The sequence below is a fragment of the Lepidochelys kempii genome, chromosome 9 (genome assembly GCF_965140285.1).
Source record: "Lepidochelys kempii isolate rLepKem1 chromosome 9, rLepKem1.hap1, whole genome shotgun sequence".
NCBI classification, from domain to species: Eukaryota; Metazoa; Chordata; order Testudines; family Cheloniidae; genus Lepidochelys; species Lepidochelys kempii.
Window position 1 is genome coordinate 16472042 of NC_136388.1, and position 11205 is coordinate 16483246.

Below are 11205 nucleotides of genomic sequence, written 5' to 3' on the forward strand. Positions count from 1 at the left end.
CATCACTGTGGTTTCATTTTTCCCATTACAGGATCTGTGTGGCCCTTATGTGTTCATGACTTTCGCCGTTCTGCTCTTCGGCTTCGTTTTATTCACACACTTTAAAGTACCAGAAACAAAAGGAAAGTCTTTTGAAGAGATTTCAGCTGAGTTCCGCCGCAAAGGGCGCTCAGCAACAAAAGGACCCAAAGCTGCAACTGAACTGGAGGGTTTGCGAGGCAGCCAGGAAGCATAAAAACCGGCAAACTGTGTACAAGAAGGAGAGTAAAGAAATATATATTTTTAATGCATCTGAAAACACCTTAGACAAAAGCATGGTTTTGTAAAAACACCGCTGATCAAAAACCAGTAGGTCAAATCAGTATCATGCTTCTGACTGATATACCTGGTAGTGTATGTATCTACTGCCCCTGAGACTAACCTGACGTTATGGTCTAAGGGCTCAGTGTATCTTGGTGTTGCCCTAAAAAGACATAGGAAAGAATGGAAGGAATAGATACAGAAAGGCTTCCATGGTGCACTGAATTGATTCAGTACAGTAACAATCTTCATTCGCTGGAGACAGGTATACACCAACCAAGAGCATAATGCAGAAGGGGCAAAAGAAAGAAAAGAGATGCTGCAATTTATTCTTATGGATGGTTTCATCCTTTCTTCCCATGCCTGTTTCTTCCTTTGCTGAGTGATAGGAAGCCTGGGAAAACCAAATGCTACTGTAGTTGTCATACTAGTATAAAGACATAACTAGCTGAAGGTGCTAAATATAAAAGAGTGAGTGAATTTGCCACCTGATCCTACAGTGGTGTAGCCTGGCCTATATTTCTTTCCTCTCTAACTTTTACTCCTTTGATGTTAAGGCTTCAAGACTAATTCTGGACTCATTAAAGACAATAGGAGTTTGGTCACTGACTTCAGTGGGACCCAGATTTGGCCCCATAGCATATATTCAGGTAATAAGATTAACACAATCAGCTAAATTCATTCCTGGTGTAATTCTGTTATCTTGGCTGCCATTATACTGGAAAGGAATTTGAGCAATGACTGTCATGTGATACACTGATCACAGGTTAAGCGGTAGCTGAAACTATGCATACAAGATCACGTGAAAACCAGCAGTGCCAACTGAGATACCACAGAATAGGAGGTCAGACCTTAAAACACTTGTTCACAAGTAAAATGGTACAGATGTGACAGGAGGCAAGTATCAGAGATTGCCAGTCAAGAGTTTTATACGGTACGTTAAATAGTAAAATAGATATTGTGAATGATATTAGGCTTGTGCCTTCAATGTTATTATCTTTGCCTATTCCATAAAAGTGCCATGAACAATGCTGTCGATGTTTGTTGGCTTTTGTTGCTACTTTCCCTAGGTCAGTCTTGACTGTGGGAGCTAGACCCCTTGAACGTAAGAGCTAGTGTCTCAGGACGAGCTTTTCTGATGCTCAGATCTCCCTGTGTTGCAATCATTGCACTGGCCCTGAGCAAACTGATTTTAAAATGCGCTGTGTAGCGGTTAGAGTACAGGCCTGGGGGTCAGGAATCCTGGGGCCTGATAATCTTGAAGTAAATGGGAGTTGTGTGTGCCCTAGTTTATATTCCTGGCTCTGCCACTGATTCACTGTGTGACTTTGGGTAGATAAAGCTTCAGTTTGCCCATCTGTAAAATGAGTACAATACATGGATGTTGTGCAGCTTGACTTTTTAGTATTCGGAAAGCACTTCAAGAGCCTCATTGGGAAGGCAAAGCATTATTAGATTGAAAGCCTTCATGGGGCTGATACTAAGGCTATGTCTTCACTGTAGAGTTAGCCTGGATGATTGGCACCTGAGTTAGCCTCGTCTGGGTGTGAGCATCCCCACAGCAAAGCTCTACCTGCATCACTGTGTCCTCACCGGTTCTGCACTGACCCATGTGTCCCATGGTTCTTTGTGCTGAGATGTTCTAGGATTCTTTCCCAATCAATTGCAGGAGAACCTGTCTGTCCTTTGGGGGAATTGTGGGACAGCACTGGAGAACTGGATAGTGAAAGAACTGATAGTGAAAGCGTTTATTAAATTAATATATTTATTAATATAACTGGAGCTGCAGCTAGCAAGAGATGTCAAGAGTAACAAGAAGGGTTTCTTCAGGTATGTTGGCAACAAGAAGAAAGCCAAGGAATGTGTGGGCCCCTTACTGAATGAGGGAGGCAACCTAGTGACAGAGGATGTGGAAAAAGCTAATGTACTCAATGCTTTTTTTGCCTCTGTCTTCACTAACAAGGTCAGCTCCCAGACTGCTGCGCTGGGCATCACAAAATGGGGAAGAGATGGCCAGCCCTCTGTGGAGATAGAGGTGGTTAGGGACTATTTAAAAAGCTGGACGTGCACAAGTCCAAGGGGCCGGACGAGTTGCATCCGAGAGTGCTGAAGGAATTGGCGGCTGTGATTGCAGAGCCATTGGCCATTATCTTTGAAAACTCGTGGCGAACGGGGGAAGTCCCGGATGACTGGAAAAAGGCTAATGTAGTGCCAATCTTTAAAAAAGGGAAGAAGGAGGATCCAGGGAACTACAGGCCAGTCAGCCTCACCTCAGTCCCTGGAAAAATCATGGAGCAGGTCCTCAAAGAATCAATCCTGAAGCACTTGCATGAGAGGAAAGTGATCAGGAACAGCCAGCACGGATTCACCAAGGGAAGGTCATGCCTGACTAATCTAATCGCCTTTTCTGATGAGATTACTGGTTCTGTGGATGAAGGGAAAGCAGTGGATGTATTGTTTCTTGACTTTAGCACAGCTTTTGACATGGTCTCCCACAGTATTCTTGTCAGCAAGTTAAGGAAGTATGGGCTGGATGAATGCACTATAAGGTGGGTAGAAAGCTGGCTAGATTGTTGGGCTCAGCGGGTAGTGATCAATGGCTCCATGTCTAGTTGGCAGCCGGTGTCAAGTGGAGTGCCCCAGGGGTCGGTCCTGGGGCCGGTTTTGTTCAATATCTTCATAAATGATCTGGAGGATGGTGTGGATTGCACTCTCAGCAAATTTGCGGATGATACTAAACTGGGAGGAGTGGTAGATACGCTGGAGGGGAGGGATAGGGTACAGAAGGACCTAGACAAATTGGAGGATTGGGCCAAAAGAAATCTGATGAGGTTCAGTAAGGATAAGTGCAGAGTCCTGCACTTAGGACGGAAGAATCCAATGCACCGCTACAGACTAGGGGCCGAATGGCTAGGCAGCAGTTCTGCGGAAAAGGACCTCGGGGTGACAGTGGATGAGAAGCTGGATATGAGTCAACAGTGTGCCCTTGTTGCCAAGAAGGCCAATGGCATTTTGGGATGTATAAGTAGGGGCATAGCGAGCAGATCGAGGGACGTGATCGTTCCCCTCTGTTCGACATTGATGAGGCCTCATCTGGAGTACTGTGTCCAGTTTTGGGCCCCACACTACAAGAAGGATGTGGATAAATTGGAGAGAGTCCAGCGAAGGGCAACAAAAATGATTAGGGGTCTAGAACACATGACTTATGAGGAGAGGCTGAGGGAGCTGGGATTGTTTAGTCTGCAGAAGAGAAGAATGAGGGGGGATTTGATAGCTGCTTTCAACTACCTGAAAGGGGGTTCCAAAGAGGATGGCTCTAGACTGTTCTCAATGGTAGCAGATGACAGAACGAGGAGTAATGGTCTCAAGTTGCAGTGGGGGAGGTTTAGATTGGATATTAGGAAAAACTTTTTCACTATGAGGGTGGTGAAACACTGGAATGCGTTACCTAGGGAGGTGGTAGAATCTCCTTCCTTAGAGGTTTTTAAGGTCAGGCTTGACAAAGCCCTGGCTGGGATGATTTAACTGGGAATTGGTCCTGCTTCGAGCAGGGGGTTGGACTAGATGACCTTCTGGGGTCCCTTCCAACCCTGATATTCTATGATTCTATGATTCTATGAACTATCAGCATTCCAGTGAGTGATTTAGCCTACATCCTCACTGCAAAGATGGCAGGTTCCTTCCAGACCAGCTACAGCAGAGTGCAGGCTCTAACCCACCCCACCCTCCTCCCAGCTAGCCTGGGCTTAACACGCCTCCAAACTCAGGAAAAGGTTTTTGTGTGTAGACGACAGAGGGTTGGTCTAAAAGCCACAAAAGCATTTGAGCTAACTCTGCAGTGAGGACATACCCTGTCTTTTAACAGGGTGCTGCAAATGTTTCAAGGCAAAACAAAATCAGAATTTAGCAGGAAGATGCTCTTTGAGACATTCATGTAGATTGTACAACATGAGATACCAAATGTTCATAAGTTTTTATATCACTTGCAGCTGAACTCTGTTCTGCATTATGTATATAATTCACACTGTTTCATAAAGAGGGATGTCGGTGGTGTTAAGTCCGTATAAAACATCACTGTCAAGCTGAGCTAGGTTTAAAGTAGTGTCTTAGAGGGGAGAGGTCATTTATTACCAGTAAATCCACCCAGTCTTGGGCTATTTCTACATGGTCCCGTAATTCAGACTATGGAGGTGTGAACTGCAAGTACACACGAAAGTGCTGTGCTGAAACTGTCCCGTATGGGCACTGCTGCCATAGACTGTTTGAAGAAAACTACCCCCACATGAACTTAAGTACCTTTTAGTTCACACCTGCAGTATCCACGGGGTAAGGGGTGGGTTTTCAGTGCAGCTCTTTGGTATGTGCTGCAATTCATGCCCCTGTAGTCCAAACTACAGGGCCATGTAGCCAAGCCCTTGGTTTTCCTGTTTCCTGTAAGGGTTGTATGTCTGTACAAGAATGATAGTGAAAGCGTTGATTAAATTAATATATTTATTAAATTATACCAATTGAAAAAGCATGGACTGATAAATGTACACCTGAATTTTAAGTAACGTCTCGCCAAAGAGTCAGAAGCCCTTTTGTAAAATGGTTCCCTAAATAGAACTGTCCATTAAAAGTACTTTGTAGTTTTAAGCAGTCTTTCTCTCTTCATTTTACCCCACATTATTGTGAAGCTTTGTACTGAAGTTTGGAGTGTTGTCTCTGCCACACTATCTGAAGTGGTTCATGACTGTGAATGCCAACCTCAGGGCAGAGTATAAAAAAGCAGGACTGAGACTCCCAAACTGGTGGTATGTTCTATAACTAGATTTCACCAACCCAGTAACAAATGTAAACTCCTGAAGCATTATAGCAGTCTTACCACAGAGTTCTAGACAATCCCTTGGGCACGCCGGTGTACCTTGCCACCCCGGAAAGCTGGACTTAGAGATAATTGGTCACCATAAATCAAAGATCACAAAAGATTCAGGTTGCTTTCAGTCCCATGAGACCAGCCACTTACCCCAGGTCAATTTGTACCTCAGATCTCACACCAAAGACGTCGCTTGTAGCCAATGCTATGGTAAACTAAGGATTTATTAACTAAGAAAAGAAATAAAAGAGTTATTACAATGTTAAAGCAAGCAAACGTAAATACACAAATGAGTTACAGTCTATGGTTTTAACAGGTGACAGAGCTGTAGTAATCTGTCAGCTCTGAATGTCTTTTAGGGCTACCCCAGGTTGACCCTGGGGATCTCTACTTCTGTTTCGTAGCTCTGGCCCTGTCAGAGTCCAGACAGCAAAAGAGATGAAAAATTTTCTTGTTGGGTATCTTTATTTCCTTCTTCCAGCATTCACGCTGATGGGATGAGCCCTTTTGCACATCGCCTCTTCATGGATGTGCAGGGGCAATTAGCAAAATCTTTGTACTGTGATGTCCCACAATGGCCCATTTAGTTTTGATAGTCCTTCCTGATGGGCAAGAGGTAATACATTTTCATAGGGATTTAGCATTTTTCACAAGGTACAGTTTTTTCTTGTTTGGTGAGTTGCATAGTTCACAATATATATTTTACAGCTATAGCACAAACACTGTAGAATGACCTTATAGCATGGGAGATTGACACTAATATATGTAGATTAATACATGTAGCGCCTTACAAGCATTTCATAAAGGACTAAATACTAAACACATTGTTATAAGTTCAATACCCGTCTTAACCATGCTAGCACACGGGTGAGCTGGACTGGTTTCCAGCAATGAATTTGTCAGTGCTTGGCTGAGGCCTTAAAGCCTTGGCAAGAGCTGGCAGCTGGTAAACCAGCATCACTGTCCGTATGGCTTGGAGAAGGAGTCCAGCAAAGGTAGCAGCCACTATCCCACAACAGATTCATTTCTTATCTTTTCTGTATGTATGACTATTTTTCCTATGTGCTGCTGCTAACATTATGTGAATCAGGCAGTGCGAATATGCATCACCTTAACACACATTCTCAGCTCCGTTGGTACAGAGCTTCTGGGCAAACTTTGTCAGCTTCTCAGCTAATGCTGACACAAAGGAAAGCATCTCAATGCTTTTACGGTCTATGAGCTACAGAATCACGGTGGGGAATCCCATCTGTGCTCTTGGTGCCATTCCTGAACAACATTCCTTGATCAGTTTTATTCCAAATCATTTCACTCCCCGCTAGACTCCTCTAGAGAAAAGGGCTATGTGTACACAAGGATTTTTCAGACACAAAATTCCCAGGGGGTGCCCCTCTGCCAGTGGTAGCATGGTGCAGGCTGTAGCATTGAAAAGGCTGTTTTTATCACTGTGTGGACCAACGCTGACTAGATTATTAACACTATATGACACACAAGCCTTTATCTATGTTGTAGGGTTAATGTTCTACGTTAGGCCAAGCTATTGCAAGTGTACTTTACCATGTCCAGTGACTTGCAAAGAAAAAGGTCATTACAGAGTTTGTTAAATCTAGAAACATGTTTACTGCTGTCTCATCACATCAGTTTGGCACTTAGACCCTGTACCCCTTATCTGCATGATCCGGTTTAAACTTGTTCCTGATATACAGCTTGTCCAGTCTTGATTTTTATCTCTAAATGTTACAGTTTTACCAATTTGCTAATCATTAAGATAATTTAAAAGACCAAGTCATGCTTATTAGCTAAATGGTTGTTGCACTTTAGTTAACATGCAAAGGATGTTCCCATGCCGCAGTTAGCTAATAACACATTATAATTAATAATCCCTGGAAAAGCATCCTGTCAGCAAGAGCTTTGATGGTGTTTTCCTAATGCACTGAGATTATTGCCATTAGGACTTTTCTGTTGTGTCAGATAAATGACTGAACACATAATTTTAAAATTAGCTTGATTTCCCTAATCCAACAAGATCAGGACATTTGGACCCATTAACTTTTTTTTTTTTTGCATAAATCTATTGCAGATTTTTCTGTACCACTTCATGCTGTTTTGCACAATTTCCTTCCAACTCGGTATCCTCTTTCTACTGAATCAAACAACTGATGAGAAAGAGGCTGAGTCAATAGTTCTGCTATAAATTCAGGGCCCAGTCCTTTGAGGTGCTGTGCACTTTCTAAGGTGTTCATCTCCCACTGAAGTCATGGACAAGTGGGAGCTCCTTTGTGAAAGTTCTCATGAATCTGGCAGAGATCAAGGCCCTGATTCAGCAAAACACTTAAGCATGTGCATAATTTTATACAAAACCCATTAAAGTTAAGCACGTGCTTACGCCAGAGATTTTCAAACTGTGGAGTGTGCACCACTAGGGTGTGTGAAGGAAACTTCGGGGAGGCAAGTAGTGATGCCAGGCAGCTCGGGCTAGCTCTGCACATTTGGGGTTTGGGGAGGGAGTGCCACATCCACCCCCTGACTCACTTCAGCAGGCCACCCAGCCTGTGGGTCAGTGTCAATGCCTCCATGCCCAGTGCTGGCTCCGCCTCCATGCCCACTGCCTTCTCCCACCCCGAAAACCCCTAGTGGGGAGGGGCAAGTATTGGGGGTGCACAACCAAAAATTGTAACTAAAGGAGAGGACTTGGCTCAAAAGAAGGAGGACCTCATAGAAGAAATGGTTGTAGGAGACAACCTTGATTCAGGTGATCATGAGCTAATTCAGTTCAAACTGAACGGAAGGATAAACAAAAATAAATCCGTGACTAGGGTTTTTGATTTCAAAAGGACTGACTTTCAAAAATTAAGGAAATTAGTTAGGGAAGTGGATTGGACTGAAGAACTTATGGATCTAAAGGCAGAGGAGGCCTGGGATTACCTCAAATCAAAGCTGCAGAACTATCGGAAGCCTGCATCCCAAGAAAGGGGAAAAAATTCATAGGCAGGAGCTGTAGACCAAGCTGGATGAGCAAGCATCTCAGAGAGGTGATTAAGAAAAAGCAGAAAGCATACAGGGAGTGGAAGATGGGAGGGATCAGCAAGGAAAGCTACCTTATTGAGGCCAGAACACGTAGGGATGAAGAGAGAAAGGATAAAAGTCAAGGAGAGTTGGACCTTGCAAAGGGAATTAAAACCAATAGTAAAAGATTCTATAGCCATATAAATAAGAAGAAAACAAAGAAAGAAGAAGTGGGACCACTAAACACTGAGGATGGAGTGGCGGTTAAGGATAATCTAGGCATGGCCCAATATCTAAACAAATACTTTGCCTCAGTCTTGAGGCTAATGAAGATCTTAGGGATAATGGTAGCATGACAAATGGGAATGAGGATATGGAGGTAGATATTATCATATCTAAGGTAGAAGCGAAACTTGAACAACTTAATGGGACTAAATTGGGGGCCCACGTAATCTTCATCCAAGAATATTAAAGGAATTGACACATGAAATTGCAAGCCCATTAGCAAGAATTTTTAATGAATCTGTAAACTCAGGGGTTGTACCGTATGACTGGAGAATTGCTAACATAGTTCCTATTTTTAAGAAAGGGAAAAAAAGTGATCCGGGTAACTACAGGCCTGTTAGTTTGACATCTGTAGTATGCAAGGTCTTGGAAAAAATTTTGAAGGAGAAAGTAGTTAAGGACATTGAGGTCAATGGTAAATGGGACAAAATACAACATGGTTTTACAAAAGGTAGACTGTGCCAAACCAACCTGATCTCCTTCTTTGAGAAAGTAACAGATTTTTTAGACAAAGGAAACTCAGTGGATCTAATTTACCTAGATTTCAGTAAGGCGTTTGATACAGTGCCACATGGGGAATTATTAGTTAAATTGGAAAAGATGGGGATCAATATGAAAATTGAAAGGTGGATAAGGAATTGGTTAAAGGGGAGACTACAGCGGGTCCTACTGAAAGGTGAACTGTCAGGCTGGAGGGAGGTTACCAGTGAAGTTCCTCAAGGATCAGTTTGGGGACCAATTTTATTTAATCTTTTTATTACTGACCTCGGCACAAAAATTGGAAGTGTGCTAATAAAGTTTGTGGATGATACAAAGCTGGGAGGTATTGCCAATTTAGAGAAGGACTGGGATATCATAAATGAGGATCTGGATGACCTTGTAAACTGGAGTAATAGTAATAGGATGAAATGTAATAGTGAGAAGTGTAAGGTTATGCATTTAGGGATTAATAACAAGAATTTTAGTTATAAGCTGGGGACGCATCAATTAGAAGTAACGGAGGAGGAGAAGGACCTTGGAGTTTTGGTTGACCACAGGATGACTATGAGCCGCCAATGTGATATGGCTGTGGAAAAAGCTAATGTGGTCTTGGCATGCATCAGGTGAGGTATTTCCAGTAGAGATAAGGAGGTGTTAGTACCATTATACAAGGCACTGGTCAGACCTCATCTGGAATACTGTGTGCAGTTCTGGTCTCCCATGTTTAAGAAGGATGAATTCAAACTGGAGCAGGTACAGAGAAGGGCTACTAGGATGATCCGAGGAATGGAAAACCTGTCTTATGAAAGGAGAGTCAAGGAGCTTGGCTTGTTTAGCCTAACCAAAAGAAGGCTGAGGAGAGAGATGATTGCTCTCTATAAATATATCAGAGGGATAAATACCAGGGAGGGAGAGGAATTATTTAAACTCAGTACCAATGTGGACATAAGAACAAATGGATATAAACTGGCCTTCGGGAAGTTTAGATTTGAAATTAGATGGTTTCTAACCATCGGAGGAGTGAAGTTCTGGAACAGCCTTCCAAGGGAAGCAGTGGGGGCAAAAGACCTATCTGGTTTCAAGATTAAACTCGATAAGTTTATGGAGGAGATTGTATGATGGGATAACGTGATTTTGGCAATTAATTGATCTTTAACTATTCATGGTAAATAGGCCCAATAGCCTGTGATGGGATGTTAGATGGGGTGGGATCTGAGTTACTACAGAGAATTCTTTCCTGGGTATCTGGCTGGCGAATCTTGCCCACATGCTCAGGGTTCAGCTGATCGCCATACTTGGGGTGGGAAGGAATTTTCCTCCAGGGAAGATTGGCAGCAGCCCTGGGGCTTTTTCATCTTCCTCTGTAGCATGGGGCACGGGTCACTTGCTGGAGGATTCTCTGCACCTTGAAGTGTTTAAACCATGATTTGAGGACTTCAATAGCTCAGACATAGGTGAGAGGTTTATTGCAGGAGTGGGTGGGTGAGATTCTGTGCATTGTGCAGGAGGTCAGACTAGGTGATCGTAATGGCCCCTTCTGACCTTAATAACTATGAATCTATGAAAAGATTTGAAAACTGCTGATCTAGACAGATATATGCCTATTAAATTAAAGCTTCATTTAGAAATCAGCAACGGGCCATTTAAAACATTAAAACTGATTTGCTTAGTAGCCACAATAGAGCAGAAAAGTTGCTTTAAGTGAAAAAAAGTTCTTGCAATGAAAGATGTATGCCAGCAAATATCCATTCACAGCTGTTAACTAAAGAAAACAGGTTTGCAGACAACACCAAGAGATGCCACTTAGATTAGCCTATTGTTTAGAGTCATTTATAAACATTGCACTGAATGTAGTCCCTATTGCAATTAAACAGGCATGCTCTTAATTGGGTGTTGGGGGGAATATTAAGTGGCTTCTGTTGTCTTACTAATAGCATTAAAGCAACTGAGTTGGGGATTTCAGAAATAACTAGCAGGCCTTGTTCTGCTTTGGGTTCCATCTGTCTAGCTGTATGGGAGTATTTGTGACATCATAGCAGTCAGCACCTCTGAAAGTGTGTGTGTGTGTGTGTACTTATGGTATTCATTGCAAAGGAAATAGCACAAAACAAGCTTCTGCACTTCCCCCCAAGATAAGGAGAAATATCAACTCCTATCATAGCCATCTGCAGTACATATTAGCATTGAAACACAGAAATCTGCTTGTTACCTTTAGAAGACATGAGTTTCAACTTCATGCTCTGATGTCAGACTAGTTAATTGCCACTTTTGCCTCAGTA

General features: G+C 42.8%; 1 protein-coding gene across 3 annotated transcripts in view; it reads left to right on the top strand.

Annotated features, from left to right (window-relative positions):
• The window catches only part of SLC2A2 (solute carrier family 2 member 2), a 29815-nt gene extending 24880 nt beyond the window's left edge, over positions 1-4935 (top strand). For all 3 annotated transcript variants that reach the window (XM_073359397.1, XM_073359398.2, XM_073359399.1), the window contains one exon: positions 32-4935. In XM_073359397.1, the coding sequence (XP_073215498.1) occupies positions 32-235 (204 nt within the window). In that variant the 3' untranslated portion in view covers positions 236-4935. The remainder of the gene's footprint in view (positions 1-31) is intronic.
• Positions 4936-11205: the final 6270 nt, after the last annotated feature.